The 19,681-nt window shown below is 46.5% G+C and overlaps 1 protein-coding gene across 2 annotated transcripts in view; it reads right to left on the bottom strand.

The window, feature by feature from the left end:
* Positions 1 to 19,681, bottom strand: part of Scrn1 (secernin 1) — a 63,177-nt gene that overhangs the window by 24,186 nt on the left and 19,310 nt on the right. For both annotated transcript variants that reach the window (XM_032906461.1, XM_032906462.1), the window contains exon 3: positions 6,100 to 6,281. In XM_032906461.1, coding sequence (XP_032762352.1) covers positions 6,100 to 6,281 — 182 coding nt within the window. The remainder of the gene's footprint in view (positions 1 to 6,099; positions 6,282 to 19,681) is intronic.

Below are 19,681 nucleotides of genomic sequence, written 5' to 3'. Positions count from 1 at the left end.
TGAGCTTTGCTGTATCTATGATGTAGATTCTGAGAGGCTCCCCTCTACACCCCAAATAAGAACTAGGTGAAAACTGGATTGAGTTTGGCAAACCACTACTGTTCTGGAGCAAGTAATGAAAATAACTGATAGACCACCCCTAGAGGACTCTGTTCTTAGAAGACTCTCTAGCAAATTACCCTACCCCTTTCTACCCACACATCTTCCTGGTCCCTCTGGTTTGTAGTCGTCCTGACATTTAGAAGATTCTCGGCCTTTAGCAAAGGCTGGACTACTCAGGATGATGCTAAGAACAGAAAGTTTGTGCCTGTCTTCAAGTACTGAAGCCGCTTCTCCCGTGTGGGGCAATTAGAGCTTTGGGAAGAGGTTAGAGCAAGAGGGTGGAGTCTGTGATGAGATCGGGGTCCTCAGCAAAGAGACACAAAAGGTTGCCTCTGCTCTGGCCTTCCGTACCTCAGAGAGGACCTCTTGGCACTGTGATCTGGAGCTTCCAAGCCTCTAGAACTGCAATATGAAATATCTGTCATTTAAACCTCCCAGGCTGTTATGCCTTTGTTACAGTGTTCCACGTAGACTAAGAAAAGTAATAAGGGGATGTTATATGCTGTGTGGACTTGAATTTTAAAATTTACGGAAGGCATTGAGCTCCTGCAACAGCCCTCACTTGGCCAGTCCAGACCGAACTGGAGCGTGAATGTTCCATGACTGGAGCTTTTGGGAACAGCAATATTCCACTCTTATCCCTCTTTAATGCACAACGGATTCTCAGTCTACATAAGAACGTCCCTGTAGCTGTAACCCTTACAGAAGAGTAACCTGAAGTCACCTAATGCTAATGGGTTTCTTTTTTTTTCCCCATGTTAATCTGTTTCTCCATCTCTATTCTGTAAAAGCCAGTGCCCCACTCCTGCCTACTGAGGGCTTTCTGCTTTCCAGAGTGAAGGCTGCCCAGGATCCTGCATCACGAACAAACGCCAACTCAGTCTAAAACTGCATCTGCTGTCATTTCCCCTCCTGACAGGGAAGGGTGTTTGAGACCTTTTGACTCCTTTCCATTTCAATGTTCTGTCTCACTGGAAGAAGTAAAGCAGGATCCAATCAGGAGAGAGTGGGACCCAGGTATTCTGAACTCAGCCCCCTTCTAGCCCTAGGGTGTTGGGCAAGCCACTTAACTTCCCTAACTTCCAGTTTGCTCGTCTACCATAAGGAATTAGAAAACCTAGCTTTTGGGTTGTTGTGAGTGCTAAATAAAACAGCACATATAAAGCCAGCTTTCAGAGACAGGGAAATAGCGACTTTAACTACCCACGTTTCACCTTTCCCATCACCTGTGAGCGCCCATGTTCACTAAGAACCTACCACAAAAATCCACACACCTTTCCAACTTTTCCTCAACTTTCTCTCAAGATGTTCTGAGATTTCTGACATGAGGAGCCGCTGACGGGTTGTGTTTAGAATGACAAGATGCTCTGAAACAACAAGACTGGCCAGGTTTAGTGCCAACACCAAACTCAATCAGAAGTAGGAAAAGTCAGTCTGCAGGACTTGGAAGACCATGTTCAGATACCATGTACTGCTGGGTGCCCACCTATGATTTCAGCCCTGGGAAATCAAAGACAGAGGAACACCCAGAGGAAGCTGGCTGGCAAGGATAGCTCTGCCAGAAAGCTCTGGATCTTGTTGAGAGACCCTCTGGATCTTGTTGAGAGACCCTCCCTAAAAGAATGAGGGAGCAAAGTGATATAGGAAGATTCCGGACCTTGGGTCTCCACATGCATGCACACTGTGCACACAGACACATGAAATGAAGGGTGGGGGGAGTCTGCAGAAAAAGAAGAGGCTGAAACCTGAGTGTAAGGGTCAGGCATAGCGCATGACCGGAAAGCAGTGCTCTCTGGAACCAGCTGGCACCCCGATCTACTCAGAGAACGGAGGTTAATCTTGGAGGACTGTGAGCTGGATGCTATATCATCCTTACACCACGGGTGTTGGGAAAACCACAGTTTAGGGCTGCCACCCCAGCCCACTTCTAGCTGATTATTAGGTATTCCCAGCATACTCTGTCTAATTAATGGGATCTAAATGCCTCCTGGGCCTCATCATGATGGAGGCCAAGAGGTATCGTCAGGACAAATAGACATTAGATTTAATGGACTCCAGGTGTAAGAGATACCTTGATTTCCAAAAATGATCCCCTATTCTAATGTTAGCTCCTGCCAGCTGTTTGGTACTTGGATCCATAGTCACTAGGAAGCAAAACGTGTGTGTGTGTGTGTGTGTGTGTGTGTGTGTGTGTGTGTGCCTCTTGGTGTTGGGGATGCTAGGAGGGAGTACTATTCAGAGATACATAAGAACGAAAGGAAAGAAGAAAAGAAAAGAGGAGAGAGGGAGGAGGAGAGGCAAGGGAACAGACAAAGCTTGGCTTTTACCACTAAGAATGAATTAGAACAAATGTTACCTAATGCTTGCACACCTCTAAGAAGCTCATACAAATTATACCTTTACCCTGAAGACGGTGCCTATTAAACCGAGGCTGTCAGTCAGTTATGTCTCTCCCAGCTGATGGAAGGCACAAAGGAGCAGAGGCTGCAGATGGGGAGCAGCTATAGTCTTCGAATAATCAGCCACCGTCTCGCAGATACTTGGAGTAGCATGTGAAATATAAATACGCCTGCTCGTCCAGGAGCTGCCCAGGAAGCTGGCAGCCAAGCACGGAGGACAAGCAAGGACAGCGCAAGAAATGGCTCGACGCTGCTAAAAGCAGCAGCTGGAAGAGCCACCATGAGGACGGCCATCTCCAGCTGAACAGCAGTGCAATCTCTGCCATATGGGCCACCTGCCTCGCCGAGGTAGACGGTGGGCCAATCCCATGTACTGTGTGTGTGTGTGTGTGTGTGAGAGAGAGAGAGAGAGAGAGAGAGAGAGAGAGAGAGAGAGAGAGAGAGAGAGAGAGAGAGACAGAGAGAGAGAGAGACAGAGAGAGAGAGAGAGAGAGAGAGAGACAGAGAGACAGGGTGACAGAGAGACAGAGACAGAGAGACAGAGACAGACGGGGGTGAATTTGCCTCCCTAGCAGGCTCCTGGGCAGTGTTTCTGTGGAGGCCATGCTTGGAGAACAGCTGCCCTGGAACCCTGCCACTTGCAGCGCTCTGGTTTTGATCTACAGTATGCACAGTTCCCCAGTTAACATTGAGGCTTAGGGGAGTGACTCATAGGACTTGCTTGGTATAAAAGATTAGGTTTAGCCAGTTTAAAGCTGGGACCAGACTCGGAATTTGACCCTGAACTTAGGAGTCTACTCTAAGTACAAACTGTGTGCCCCTCCAAGAAGTGGCCAGGGTCACAGGATTTGTCACGCCATTCTTACTGCAATGGCTGTGTGCCAGCCAGGGGGAGATGGCAACTTAGATGGCTTCAAGTCAGTCATTATCTACTCCTGCGTTTGTTATTATCCCAGACCTTGATAACTCTCACAGCAATGATTATCCACCAAATATAGCTTCTCTGTCCCCACCCTTCAGTCCTGTAGACGCACCTGGAGCACATCTCCCTGAACATCCCAAGTGCCCCATCCAAGGGTCTATAGAATGCTAGCTCTGAAGTTCACACCCAGCAGTGTCTGTGGAGGGCTAGCTCTGAAGTTCACACCCAGCAGTGTCTGTGGAGGGCTAGCTCTGAGGTTCACACCCAGCAGTGTCTGTGGAGGGCTAGCTCCGGAATATTTTTACCACTTCTGTGTCATCATATCCCAGATCTTCCTGCTTCCTCTCCCTGTCACCTTCAGTCACCCTTAGATTTGTGCTGTTCACTTAAAATTGACATTCAAATGGATGCCGTGACCCCTCCCATTAAATTTTACACTTTCAGTATTGTTCATATTCTACATATTGATGATCCACCACCGAAACCAAAAATAACCCATGACAGAATCATAACTTAAATGAAACAGATCTATATCCTCATTTATAACTTAATCCTAACAACACAACAGCGGTTCTCAACCTGTGAGTCTCGATCCCTTTGGGGTCCGTCAAATGACCCTTTCAGATATTTACATCAAAATTCATAACAATAGCAACGTTACAGTTACGGAGTGGCCACAAAAATAATTTTATGGCTGGGGGTCACTACGACATGAGAAACTATATCAAAGGGTCTCGGCATTAGGAAGGTTCAGAACCACTTGTATATAAGTTCATTAGGTTGTATAGATTGTTTGGTCTGGTTAGATTGTGTGTGTGATATTATTTATGTATTTATTCATTTGCAGAGCTTTTTATAATAAAGCTTTAAAAATAATTTTGTTTCTCTCGATTTGATTTTTATAAGAATCTGTGCTGTTCGGTTTTCTATCCTCTCCCTGTAAGCAGACTAAAATCTCTGTAGCCATGAGCTTCCTCATGCAGCAGAGTGAAGACCGTGCTGATACTGAGCAGGCTACACTGCTCACAGGACGGAGAATCTCAGGAGGATAAGGCGCTCTCAGGGAGGAAAGGTTCTCTCTCTGCCAACACTCAAAAGTTAACTTTTAGGATTAAGATTTCTGCCAACTCCCTAGGTCCCAAACGGCAAAACTATCACAAAGTCATAGACTAGGGGTTAGGGATGATTTTTGTTGCTGATGCTTCATTTCTACTAAATGTAGAGGTTTGTTTAAAAGGAAAAACACACTAAGGGAGCTGCAACAAACAAACCCAAAACTTGGTTTCTACACGTTTGTTGGAGAGAAAAACTGACTGAACATACAAAGCTCTTTCTGTCCCCCTCTTCCAGTTCTTATTTTACCCAGACTAACATCTCAGCACTCAGGAGGCTAAGATAGGGGGGTCATCAGTACTGGGCCTGGGAGGCATGGGTTACAAAGTAAAACACTATCTGGGGTGGGAGGAGGAAGGAGGAGGGAGGGAGAGGGAGGGGGAGGGAGGGAGGAGGGAGGGAGGGAGGAGGAGGGAGGAGGAGGAGGAAAGAAAACAAAAGAAAATGACCCAGAAACGATTCCCAAGGGCTATCCCTAGCAGATCTACTCAGGGTTGGCAGAAGCCATGGGTCACTGGGGCTTCTGGGTAAATGAGTGATTTTTCTCTAGAAAAAAAAAATTGTCCAAACCTTAATTATTTTTCTTAGGAAATTAGCTTTGGGAAGGAATTTCTAAAGCCATCTAGTATAGGCCTCATATTGAAAGCCAGAGGAAACTTAGCACAGAGAACTATTATTTGGTATTTCCATCCACTCCCTCCTGAAAGCCACGCCCTCCAGCCCCATCTTCATTCAGTGACATTATTATTCCATTTCAGAGGAGTCCTGCTCTCCCACACTCTACTCTCCTCATTCACTCAGCACTCAGTTACCTATTGCCCTCGTGTGCTAGGCCCACTCCCCTGTACTTGTGCCACAGGGGTAAGCAGATACCAAGATCCCAAACCCACATCTGGCTTCTTCTGGTCCATGTATTTGAGAATAGGAGGGGGATGCAAGAAAGACCACCAAGGGGCAGGCGGAAGAGGGAGTGCTCCAACTGTGTTCTTTGTTCTTTTAACTTTTATGCATTTATTGTTTTCTTTTATGTTATTACAATTTCTAACCAATATAATTCTATTTAAAATGTTGTTTATAAAGGTTCAAAACATGAGCATGTATAAATGCAGAATTTTTAAGACATGGTTTAAAGATATAATTCTTCATTTTTAGGGGTGTCTATTAAAACAGTTTAAACAAAAACAGTTGTATAACCACTACCACAACCTAAGTTTAAAACATTTTCAATATCCCCAAAGACACCCTCCTACCCACCCCTTACTCCCATCCCAACCCCAGAGAAGCATCCCTTACTTCCGGCCTCTTTGACTCCTATGACTCACACAGTGGCTTTTGTAACTGATGTCTTCACTAGTGTTTATCAAGTTCTCAAGATCCTATTTGTAACACACAGCAGTATTTAATTATTTTGTATTGATGAATAATATGTCATTGTATCTATTCTCCCCACCCCCCATCTTCTTAGAATTCTATTAAATAGAACGTCTTACAATGCAAAAAGTACGGGAAAACATTAATCCCCAATCCCACTGGCAGTTGCTTCAAAGAATCGCCATTCTGTACCTGACCAGATCCATCCCCAGTAAGGCTTCTGTCTCTGCAGCTGGTTCTCTGGCATTGATGGCTTCATTGGCTATGCATACCCCATGTTCATTGGCTCCCATTTCTGCCCCCCAGAGCCAGGCAGGTCTGCTTATCACTATGGCGTGGGTCCTGGGAACTTGGTCGATTGAGATGTAAGTGCACTGCAAAGGAAGACAAGAAGGTGTGGTCATCTGTCGGAAACCTCTTAGCTTCCACCTTGGTACCTACCTGGACCGTCATATTCGTTACACAGCAGAGAGTAAAAGACCCGAAATACAGTCTCCAGACACCCCGGGGCAGTCCAGGGCTCCCGTGGTAAGCACCGCTGTGCTTTGTTCAAGCAGGGCTGTTCACGGAGTTTCCCCCACAGCATCACGCTCAACCATGTGTCCAGCTGCCCACTGCACAACCCTTCTCTACTCACAGCCCCATGTGGCCCCTAGAAGAGCCTCCTCCTCACATACAAAACCCCCACTATCTCAGTGGTTTCCAAACTTTCTAGAAACCATAGACCTCTAGCTTCAAATGAAACTTTACCCAGAAACCTGATCCAGAAAGCAGGTAAACAGATGCTTTGTCTAAAGCAAACTAAAACAGAACTTCTGGGCCCCTTAAGAAGATCTCTTTCTGGGATTTGTGGAACATTTGACAGCATATGATCTCAGCAGTGTAGTTAAGGGGACCTGGAAATGGTGCTACCATTGTTCTTCTGTGACAAGGGTTCCTCACACACACTCCCCTGCCTAACCACTGGACTTTCCTGCTAAGCTAGTGAAGCCACCAACAGAAAAGCTTGCCGGAGAGGTGTATTTCACCATTGACAGAGCCACAGTTCCCACTACTCCTAGCACCTGAGCCTAATTGAACAACTTGTACAGTATTTTTAATCTCGGATCCTTCTGCTGTGGGCTGGAGTCGTTGGTAGAGTGTTTTTTCCCTATCATCCAGAATGTCCTGAGTTTGATCCCATAAATCATTGTGGTGGCATGCATGGGTAATCATAGCACTTGGGAAGGGGAGGCAGAGGATCAGATTTACGTAGTAAATCCAAAGCCAGCTTAGGCTATGTGAGATCCTTCTCCAATAAGAAAATTAATGAGAGAAACAGCAGCAGCAACAAAAAAGCATCTTTCCTTCAAACGGCTGCATAAAAAGAACACGATAAAGCTGGTCCAACAACGTGGGAAGGGGCATGAGACCATGGTGGGGCCGGCCCCTGGATGTGAAAAGCCATTCCTACTCTGCTTCCTTCCCTCTTCCCACAGCATGCCTCACTCCATCCCCCACCTCCACACAGGGGACGGGGCTGTGGCACTCAGTTATCCATGGGCCTCATGACTAGCTTCTGTAAGCCGGTAACGTGCTTTGTATGGCGTCTCTGGTGTGGAAGCACCAAGCTAGCTGCGGGCTCCATCTCCATTTCAAATTGGGAGGCCGAAAGCACTGGTTCCAAGGCAGCCTGAGATAGCCTGAGACATCGTTCTTTTTCTCAATGCGGGACAACTGTTCTCAAACTGAATGCAGCCCACGTAGTCATTCCTTGCTGATTCCCCGTAGTCCCTGATCTGTCTAGACTGGAAGTGCAGGCAGTACATGCTCTCCATTGCTGTAGCCATCACTGTAGCCATGGCTTCAGCCTCTGCATCAGCGGTTTCTCAGCACTGGGATAATATTATTTCACCTGATACATTTTTGGAAGCTGAAAAGTTAATTAATCCCAGAGGTTGCCAAGAAACCCTTGAGATGCATTCCTCTGAGTGTGTGTGTGTGTGTGTGTGTGTGTGTGTGTGTGTGCGTGTGTTAAACTGACAATAAAACACTCTTGAAATACTTTCCTGACTTACTTCCTGAAAATAATTGGTTTTTAAAAAAAAGGATTCTAACAGAACAAAAGGCTAACCCAGCCCGGCTCACAACTATCTCTCTCCATGCTTCTCTAACTGGAACTGAAGTCTCCATCTTCAGAAGGTACTCACTGCAGTGTACAAAGCAAGCCGTTCTGCATTACCATGGCTCCGTGTGGATGTCCCCTGATGCCTGTGCTAAAGGCTTGATCCCCAGGGCCGTGCTACCGGGAGATGGCGGATCTGTCGCCAGACATTTAGGGCAGTGTCCCCAGCTCCAGGAGCACCAGCAGAGTAGGCTCAGCTACCTATGCAATGTGCCAATTAAGAAGAGCAGCCATGGTGAAAGAGAAGGACGGGGAGCTAGTGGATGTCAGGAGAGTCCAGTGACCCAACCCCACCTTGGGGTTACCGGTGATGAGCTCGAGGGAGAGAATAGGGAGGGAATCTGGGTGCGAGAGCACGGGGTACACACAGCCGAGGTGCAGTCTGTTGATCACTGTCTCAGATTATTCTAGAAGGTGGTCTAAGAAAGACTTGTTGCTTATGGAACAAGATGGTTCTCAGGAACCACCCTGTCCAAGGCTTCAGCACTGCCTTCTTCTGGGAGGAGATCATCCAGTGAGGCACTGCTGTTCCTGGAATGCAGAGTGACTGCAGGTTTAGGACAGTAAATGACCTCTGTGCACACGTCCTTGTCGGGAAGCAAGATAGGCTAAGCAACATGAAACAAGGAAGGAAGGCAGAGAAACTTAGATGGACAGGAGAAAGGGAAAAGCCCCTCACTCTGGGATCTAGTTTGCCTTGTGGGAGCCCAGAAACTTCAACATAATTGCTAAGGCCAAAATTACCTGTGTGGGTTCCTAGAGGCATCTCAAAGAAGAAGACAACAAATGAGGAGGGTAGAGAGGCGGCTCTGTGGTGAAGAACACTGGCCTCTCTTTCAAAGGACCTGGATTCAATTCCCAGCACCCACATGGAGGCTCGCCGCCGGCCCACACCTGTTTGTAACTCCAATTCCAGAGCATCTAAGCCTCCCCCTGCTCTCCGTGGTCACCAGGCATGCACATGGGACACAGACATAGACACAGGCAAAACACCTACACACATAAAATAAAAATAAATAACACATGATCGGTGCCTACTGAAGCCCAGGATGTGTGTACCCCTGAGCTCCACTGAATTAGCTCTCCTCTCTCATTCATTCCTCAGCCCTAACGCCACTCCTTCAAAAATGTAATCGAATTTACAAAGAGAAATTGTTGATATATAAACTACGTCGTATCATATTGTTCCCTTAATTTGAAATTTTTAATTTTAAGCATTGCTTAATCCTTAAATCTCGTAAATTACATCCTCTGAGGAATGTAACTTAGGAAGCCTCGGGGTCAAGCATACAGCCACATAAGTCCTTAGAGAAGGCAGCATCGTTGTTCTGAGATTGTTCACTACCTACCCATTTCCTGTACAAACCCCGGCCTAAATGCCTATTAACCCTACGAACCCTCACTCTGGCTCATCTGGAAACTCCTCTGTGCGGCAGTCAAGCATCAGCCTTACCTGAGCTGGGGCTGTTGGTGGTACCATCCCCACCACTGACAGACACACCTGGAATGACCAGAGTGCAATGGTAGACAAGAATCCGACACAAAGTGGAAAGACAGAGAAACCAAGGCAAAGGTCTTTCTCCTCCTAGGCATGAATCTGACACAAAATAAGATGGCGGAGAAACCAAGGCAAAGGCATCGCTCCTGCTTTCAGTTACCTGTGGGTCCAGAGGAGGAGTTGGTGTTTTCTAGCAAAAGCTTCAAAACCTGTCATGGAGTCTTTAACCGGTACAACCTCGTGAGAGCTTTGGATCCCCAGAGGTGTTCTCAGAGGGAACTATAGAACTGGCCTCTTTCTACCTTGATGCCTGGGTCTTGATGTAGGTGGTTCTCAGCCACATGCTTCTGCCTTGATGGGTGCCTTCCCCAGACCCAACGGCCACGCTGGAGAGCCAGAATAATCTCCTCCCTGTAAAGTAGCTTTATGCTGACTAAAGCCTGACTAACTCAGGCACTGACCCAGACTCTTCACAACTCCTCCCCCAAACACACAGTGACAAATTTTATCTCGAAAAGAATGAGTCTGGAAGGAGCCATGGCTTCTCAACTACACAGAGTCATCATTGCTTTTTCTTTCTTTCTTTCTTTCTTTCTTTCTTTCTTTCTTTCTTTTTTTTTTTGAGACAGGAAAAGAGTTAAAATACAAAATGGTTTTATTAATTTGTCCTTGGTTCATTTTTACACACTCTCAGGGACAGTGCCAATGGCAGTGGGGCATGGGCCAGAGACCCAGGGAGCTCTTTCCAGTGACTTCTATGCAAAGGAAGTGCAATTCTTGACTTGGGGACAGAGAGGAATTCCAGGAGAAGTCAGGCTGAGGCTGAGCTGGAGTCAATTAAGAGATCTTAGTAGAGAGTGGGTCAGAGGTTAGGATAGAACTCAAGGAAAACTGAAGACACACTCAAATGTGGGATTAGAATCTCAGACTTCCGTAGCCAGACAGAGCACTGTGGCTGCTGTCAAGTTGCATTTCAAAAGGCTGCTAAGAAGCATTTTTTCTTTCTCTTTCCTCTAAATGGGATTATAGGGTGTCTCTGGGGGTGTCTTGAATAGGACTTCAGCCTGTAAGGGAAAGCCTGAATCACATGAGCAGTCGTGTAGGCTAAGAGACACCTGGAAACTGTAGATTGCATGGGCAGCAACAGAAAGGCTTGGCTCAAACCTGATATGCTCACACTTAGCCTTCGTTATTTTTGCATTGCTGTGACAGATATCCTGACCAGAAAAGAAAAAAGCAACTTTGTATCCTGACCAAAACAGCAAATTTGGAGACAAATAAACAAAGGGTTTATCTGGACTCACAGTTATAAGGTCCTGTCAGTCCCAACAGGAAAGTCCTGGTGCAGAAGCTGGAGGCAACTGCTCACACTGTCCACAGTTGGAAATCAGAGAACCACAGACACTGGGGCAAGCACCCTCTCTACTCTTCATAGAGTGCAGAACCAGAGCCCAGAATTCTGTCCACTTGTCTAATCCAGATACTCCCGCACAGCCATGGTCAGAGGTTAACCCAATGCAGATACTCCCTCACCAGAATGGTCAGAGGCTAACTGAACCTAGATACTCTCTCACAGGCATGAGCAAAGGCTAACCCGACCTAGATACTCCCTCATCAACATAGTCAGAGACTAACTGAACCTAGATTCTCTCTCACAGGCATGAGCAGATGATTGTCTCCTGAGTGATTTTAGATCCTAACAAGTTTGATAATTGATAGTCACTATTGTGGTCTTCAAACATGATCCATTGCTATTCTATATGTATATTTGAAATATATCCATATAAGGCATATTGTCACCATGTAGGCTGCCTTTACAGCAAATGCTATAAATTACACTGGAATTTCTGACCTTTGGCTGGCAAGAGGCTTCTATCAGAATCCCTCCCTGTATTCCCTTTAGTTTCTCATTTCTGTCCTGCCTCGAGAGCATTTACGTCATATACTTACTACTGTGGGATGACATCATGGAGGCCAGTCCCTGCTCTGTGACTGGGATGGAGAAGGAGCATGCACAAACGGTGAGCATCGTCAGGGTGACTTCAGGACATGTCACAGGGGCCTTTCATACACGCAGTATCTTGTGACCCTCTTCTGATCAGCTTTACCGTGCTTCCTATTCTGTTCCATGTAATTGATGTTGTAATTATATGTGTTATTCACACAGTTGCTGACTCCTTCGGTGAGGATGCCAGTTCCATTAGTAGAGATGTTCCTGTTGCTTATTAACACATCCCGAGGTTGAACTTTTCTAAGGATTACTTTTATGTAGTGTGTCCGCCTGTTGAGTATGCACTGTATAAATCCAGGGCCTCTCATAGCCAGCAGAAGGTGTCAGATCCCCTGCCAGTGGAGTTTTAGATAGTTGTAAGCCACCATGTGCATGCTGGGAACTGAACCCAGGTCCTCTACTAGAGCAGCAAGTGCTTAACCTCTGAGTTATCTCTCCAGATCTTTCAATGAAATTTTTTTTGCAGGGAAGGAGAGAGAAGAAATGTCTCAGACGGTATAGGAGAGAATGCATCTAGTTGGCCACTCTACCAAGTGGGGGACATTTGAAGTAATCTTAAAACGGTCTGGCCAGCAGAGAGTTCATGCAGAACTAAGGACAGAAAGCCATATGTTCCTTGTGTGTCACGGTCCCCTCAGTGGCAGTGATAGGAGCTTCTGTGCCACACTGAGCCCAGAACTGCAAGGGCTCAGTAAGGGCTGAGTGGTAAGGGTGTCCCACACTGAATCGGAAGGACCAGATGGTGTTTGTGGGAGTTAAAACCCATGCAGCCAACCTGACACTCTGCAGGCCAAATTTAGATGATGAGGGAGGAAGGGGATCCCCAAGTGGCCAGATGGGTCAAGTCGACTCCTTCAGAGGGCTCCAAATCCACCCCATAGGGGAGCCTTAGGGAGCCCGTAACACATGCCCCCGGAGGTCTCTGTCACAGGCCACAGGAGCCCTGGCCTGACAAGGGCCTTTGTGTGACAGCTATTCAAGCTGTCTCTGCTTCACTGTCACGTAAACACGGCTAATGGAAAGCCCGTCTGAGCGTGGGGCTGGGTTGGAGAGAAGAGAGCATCACAAATTCACACAGTGTGGTTTTCACAGTGCCAGTGGGAAAGTAAACCTCACAAAACAAGGGCCATTTACAACAGACGTGATTAGCTAGGCTGTCTACAGCAGCCATCTAGAGCTTGGGCCTCCATGGACCTTAGCAACTATGCTGAAATTAAAAAGGGGAAGAAGAAGCAGAAGTAAGCTGCAGAGGCTTCCCAGGCAGGAGCACAGATCCGGAAATCTTTCATGGTAAAAGCAGGTGAGCGCCCCAAGTCAAAATTCCTAGTTAAATCCATAGTAAAACAAACAGCAAGAAGAGTAAAAGGGTCAGAGGGTAGGAAGAGGTCTCAGAACATTAAGTATTGCTGCCCAAGCATGAGGATGGGAGTCGGTTCTTAGCACCAGGGAAAGCTCTCTGCAGAGGAGCACACCTGTAACACTAACACTGCTGAGGCAGAGACAAGGGCAGGCCTGCTCACCTTGCCAAACTGGTAGGCTCCATGTTCAGTGAGAAACCCAGTCTCCAAGACTTAAGTGGAAATGGCTGAGGGAAACACCTGACACCAACCCCAAGTTTCCACTTGTGCATGTAAATCACAGATCTCTCTCTCTCTCTCTCTCTCTCTCTCTCTCTCTCTCTCTCTCACACACACACACACACACACACACACACACACACACACACACACACTGTGCACACACACACGAACATATGTGCACATAAGAGAAAAGTCTATACCACTTAGAAGAATGTAAGGAAAGGAATGAGCAGCTTGTCCCACAGCCCCACAGCCCCTCCCACCCTGCCTTCCATTAAACACTCTATCGGTGAGTGTGACTTCTGGTGCCAAAGCCACAAGAATAGAAGGACACCTGAGCAGGAGGGGCACTTTCCATTGTCAGTCAGCATTTGCCTCTCCTGAGGTCTCAATCTTTCAGGAGGACACCTGAAGGAGGGGGCAGAGAAGATAGGCCTTCAAAAGACCCCACATGCAATGACAGACACTACCACCGTGTAGAGCAAGCCCTCCACTGTCCTGTGGGGCTGGATGGAAACTGCAAGGCAAGCTCAGCCTCATGGGTGCCTATGCCACCCACGTTCCAGAGCACACTATTTCTGGACGTCACCCAATGAAAGGCCGACACAGACTCACACAATAGGCATTTCAGCTTGTGAAATGCAGCCATTGTATCTACCCTACTGTACTCAGATGGGGACCACAGCCCTGACACCACCAGGGAGGACCTTTGTGGGAGAGCTGATGAGTCAGCCAGACTTCAAGGGCAGAAGGGAAAAGGCTGGAGCCGGGCCGGCTTGGGGGAGAACGCTAAGAGGCTTGCCTCATTAAAGCAGCAGTATCCTGATCTCCCAGGCTTAGGGCAGAGGCCTGTTTTAGCCCAGCGTCACATCTGCTATTTGACTTATCCATGGGCTATAGACAAGGTGCTGAGGGCACAGACGACCACTCTTAGTCACATTTCGGTACTGCCTGGCATTTCCCTGAATCTGTGACAGATCTCTGGGATGATCGATGTGGAGGCCTGGCCTGAGGACTGGGTTTGGGAAGGGAAGCACACCAGAAGGAAGCCCTCTACTAAGCCATGCTCTCAAAGCTGTGAACACTGCACCTTCAACTCAGAGCTGGCCTTGGTCTTACAGCTGCAGAGAAAGAAACAAAAAGACATGAAGGTCACCATCTAGTTGACACAATGGCCATGAAACTCTATTCAGTTATTCTGATGCCACAGTGAACTGTACTTACCTTTGTAAGAAATTACCTACAGAGTTAAAATTCAGACTTACACACACACACACACACACACACACACACACACACACACACACGCGCACGCCTGTGAAGGAGAATTCTTGCAAAGAAGCTATGTCTACAGAGATTGATTGATGACTGACAATTAGAGCTGCAGCACTGTGGAGAGGTTGGAATGTTGCAGATCCAGAGGCTCATTACCTTAACTTGGACTAGTTCTAGTCTTCCAGTTCTGTCTCTTGCCCACCTCTGTGTTGGAGCTAACATCTTGTGAATAACAGATAGAAACCTTTTAGAATCTATTAGCTCAGCAGAGCCCTAGCTTCCACCAATCCAAAAGTTAAGAGTGTCATCAGCTAGCATCCTGAGTCTACAGAAAAGCTTCTCCCATCTTGCTGTAACCACTTCTCTGATGTACCCGCCAATATATTTTAAACTTGCCTTGATTCTTGACTTTCCTTTTTCTGTAAAACTATAGAACTTCATGGAACCACTTCCACATTGGAACATGGAATTTGGGGGTAACCTAAATATGTGTTCCCAGGTCATGATCACTCAAATTTTTGCCCCCAGAACAAACCATCTCTTACTCCCTTTAAAGTGAGAGTAAACAGTAACAACAGAAATTATAATCCCCATCTAAACAACTTTCCTAACAATGCACGAGTCATCATCCATTTTTTTTTATTTCTGCTCTTCTCATAAATATGTTCCCTGGGGAGGAAGAGAAAGAATTACCAAAAGTTCATCCCAAATCAAGGAGGTTAAATAGCCCCACTGAGGCTCCTGTGCCTTGCAAGTCCACCATGATAAAAAAAAAAAAAAAAAAAAAAGGACATAAATTAAAATGGGCCTTCAAAAACTAAACAAGGGAAGTAACAAATAGCAAAATAATGGAGATTGAGGTTCATTACCAAGCAGCCCAGACTCTTTCTGAATGTATTACGGGTTGAATCTAACTCTGCTATTAACATTTACTGTTAATATAAATAAATATATATGAACCAAATATAAATATGAACTTTACTAAAAACTCATTTTTTAATGAAATGGTATTCTAATGTTGGTACAATGCTTTCCCAAAGAGAAGATCTGGCCATATAAGAATAAATGTCCACAGACATATATACGCACACACAGAGACACACATACACAGTACAACATAACCCAGGAAGTTGTTCATCTGCTTCCTCTCCCCATCCAGGAAGAGCTGCACACATGCTTGCCCTAAGACAGAGATGAGTCATGAGCAATGATTCACAGCAATGCAACATCCCCAGACATCACAGAGGACTTTCAAAGATAAATACAGGTGCTGACTTCATTGGTATCTACTTTAAAATTAGAATCACCCGGAGATTAGTGCAGCTCATTGTTGACGTTTTGTCATTTATTGTCTATTGTCATGCTCAGTGCAGGCCCCCAAGACCCGGAGTCTGCACGTTGCCCCTGTGATCCTACCCCCAAGTTAATTCTGGTTGGTGAATTGGACAGCCAATAGCTAGGTAGAAGAGACAAAAATGGGGTTTAGGTTTCGAGGGCTTGGCAGGAAAGGAGGACCACAAGAAGGAAGAAGGTGCAGGAGAGGAAGAAGAAGCAGCCATGGAACATAGGAAGTAATAACTCGGGGTTATCGATAGGAAAGTAGATGCTAACAGCATGGAGGGCAGGCAGCGGCCCAGCTCTGGTGTTCATTAAGGCTCATTGTAAATATAAAGGCTGGGAATGTGATTTTTATCTGGGAACTCAATAACCAAAGGTGGGGTAGAAGCCCTGAGTGGGGATTTAAATACTTTCTACAATGGTTCTTACACATAGTAATAAATAGAAAAAGGTCTTATTCATCCTACTCTTCAACCAAGGAAGGCTAAAATGCTGTTATAAGCTGAGACTCCTCGTTGAAGAACTAAAGAATATCAAACTCAGATGTTTCAGTCCTCCAGCCATGGGTTGGAACAAAGGCATTCAGTGTAAATTTAGAACTGAGAATCTTGTGCTGGGGAACCCATTTCTTATTCTTAGCATCTCAAGCAGAGTGACAGGTACATGGGGGTGACTGATAGGAAGAGGAAGGGTGGGTGGAGAGACAGAAGGGTAGGTGGACAAACAAGATGGGAGCAATGTGGAAGGACACACAAGCTGTCTTGTCAGGAGGCCACTTTAACACCCTCGTGGAGTTTCTAAGCAAACCTCAAGACCTAACCTAAAAACTTCAGGATTCATGCCCTTAACCAGCATGAGAGGGGTGAGATGCTGATTTTACTAAATGATGATATCGAAAATAAATTTTAGGTTTATTTTTATTTTATGTACACCAGTGTTTTGCCTTCGTGTACTTGTGCACTGTGTGTGAGCCTAGCGCCCGTGAAAGTCAGAAGAGGGCATCGGATCTTCTGGAACTGGTGTCACAGACGGTTGTGAACGTCCATGTGGGTGATGGGAACTGAACCTGGGTCCTTTGCAAGAGCAACAGTGCTCTTAACCACAGAGCCATCTCTCCAGCCCCTGACTGTTTCTTGTGAGAAGCCCTCAGAGTTTTTGTTTTAAGTCTGTGTGGTAGAGTGTTTCTATGGGAAGTCTCGTGGTAGTGGTTGAGGTTCATAGTGGCAGATATATAAAAAAGGGGAGCCATTCTGTCCTTGTGACAAGTATAAAATGGAGACTCGTAACTATAAGAAGTTAAAGGGGCAAGAGGAAGGCTAAAAAGCAGGCTGAGACACAAATGACAATGACGATTCGGCCACTGAGACCCTGGGCCAGTGACCATGGTTTGCTTTGGTTCAGGCTCCCATGAGTAGCCACTCTGCCTCTGAGCCTGAGCATCATGGCGGTGTGCATGTGATAGGGCACAACTGCTCATGCCATGGTGACCAGGAAGCAGAGAAAGAGAGGGACCTGGGCCTCCAGACACTCACTGCATCCAAACAGGTCTCCAAAGTTTCCTCTGCTTCTCAATATCACCACCATCTGTGGACCAGGCCTTCAACACACAAGCCCTTGGAAGTCACTTAAGATTCAGATTGTGGGCCAGCGAGATGGCTCACTAGGGAGAGGGGCTTGCAGCCCAGCCTGGAGACCTGAGCTTGATCCCCAGGGACCCACATTGCTAAAGGAGAGAAAAGACAACAGAGGTCACCAGGTCGGAACTCACTGTGTTGGCCTCAGGGTACTGTAAGCATCACATGATTTACAATGGAAGGTCAGGCATAACATGTTCCATGTCTGTAGGGGAGTCTCAGACTAGAAGAGAAAGGACATGTGGGTATACGGACCTCGAAGGATTTAGTTGGCAGGAGTCTAACAACTAAATGAAGCAAGAGAGGAAGGAAGGGCATTCTCAGCAGTGATAGGAGGATCAAAAGAACAGGGGATATGAGTTGCTCGTCTAAGAAATGGCAAGAGCTCAGTTAGCTGGGGTCTAGGCTTCAAGCTGAATGGGTGACTAGGAGCAAAAACAGGTAAACGTAAATGAGATGACGAAGCCCATGCCGGTATCCATCCATCACTTACAGCAAACACACCCAACTGATGCAGGAGGCTGGCAACGGGGAGACGGGCACAAATGAGAGGTCTGTGGGAAGTTACTTTCTGCTCATGTTCTTGCAAACACAGCGCTGCTAGGTTGTTGTTTTTTTAAACTTTAATAATTTAAAAAAGAGAGGAAAGAAAAGAACTGGACAGGGTGCAACTTGAGAAGAGTTCTACACGACACACATGTCAGATCTGACCGTCATCCAGCCAAACACCCTGCAAACAAGCTGCTGGTGGTCTTTCAAGAGAAAGGATCCAAGGCAGAGAGAGGTGGAGGCCAGGAAGAAAAGAGCAACAGGAGGCAGACCAGGAGGACCGTAGAGTGGGATGGGAATGGTGGGGAGGAGATGCAGTGACAGCTGACCCTGTGCATCCTGGGACGTGGGAAGGTGGAGAGGGCCAGCCTCTGTCCTCGCTTCCAGTGTCAACTGTTGAGTATGCAGTGGTATGGACAGACAAAAGAGACAATGCAATAGAGACACAGATGTGGTTTCACCTGAGGTATTATTTTACCTGCCAAATAGACATGCATGCGGCGGCCTCTCATGACATAGGTGTGCAGCGTGGAGAAGAGGTTAGGAGTGTCCCAGAGACTGACTGTTAGATGTTATCAACCCCCACCTCCATCTATGCAAGGGCACATGGTAACACCTCACGGGTTGGCCAGTGAACAGAATCATGTCTGTTTCCTGAGATGATGTGTCAGCAGGATGCCAGTTAGCTTGCTAATGAAGAGAGAAAACAAGCTTTCTGAAACTGTTTAACTATTTTTAAAAAGTTATGTGTGCTTTGTCTAGGTGCATGCCTGGTGTGCACTGGAAGTATCTCTGGTGCCTGAAAAGTCCAGAAAAGGGCACTAGAGCCCCGGGAACTGGAGTCAGGGACAGTTGTGAGCTGCCATGTGGGTACTGGGATTCGAACTAGGGTTCTTTGATAGAGCAACCATGAGCCCTATAAAATTGTGATTTCAGACATTTTATACTAGGTTTCTGTATAATATTATAGGTACTATGGTTACTTAACAAATTATCCCTAAAGCAAATGGCATTCACAACCATTTATTGTGCTCATAGATTGAATGGATCAGGCATGTGCACAGCAAACAGCCAGACACTGTGTCTCCTGTCTCCACACCAGTGTCTGGGGACTTGAGCAACCCAAAGGTCTTTCTTCTACGTGCGGACAGTGAATGCTGCGAGTCCCCAGGTTTCATCCATGAGGGGCCTGTCTTCATATGAGGACTACTTGAATACCTCCTAGCAGGGCAGATGACTGAGTTCTTAGCATAGAGTTCATGGACTGACAGAAAAAAACAATGCCGTCTTATTATCCAGCCCTGGAAATCACTCAGTATCACCAATTCTCCAAGACCCAGTGGTCAGAGCACTCTTCAGCCATCAGCAACATCCATGTTTGTGGAGGGGGTGAATGATGCGGACCCCAACCATCTGTCTGCCTGTGAGGAACACTCTTCACCATGTGGGGTGGTACTTGACACCACTGCCTTTGGGAATTTAAATCCAACCTATAAAAACTACAAGTCTGTTTCAGTTTATATGTCTCTACACTCAGGATGGGGGGAGGGGTAAAGATATTCAGGAAAGCACACAGGAGAGGGCAACAACTCAAGCCAGCAAGTTTCATCCATGAGGTCTGTCCTGTCCCTAGAAAAGAAAACCATTTCCATCCAAGTGACACTGAAGAATGGACAGTGGACTCTGACAAGCTCACCAAAGAAACTCACACTTCTCTACACCTGC

The sequence above is a fragment of the Rattus rattus genome, chromosome 6, assembly GCF_011064425.1.
Source record: "Rattus rattus isolate New Zealand chromosome 6, Rrattus_CSIRO_v1, whole genome shotgun sequence".
Taxonomy (NCBI): Eukaryota; Metazoa; Chordata; class Mammalia; order Rodentia; family Muridae; genus Rattus; species Rattus rattus.
This window is presented reverse-complemented; position numbering and strand designations above follow the sequence as displayed.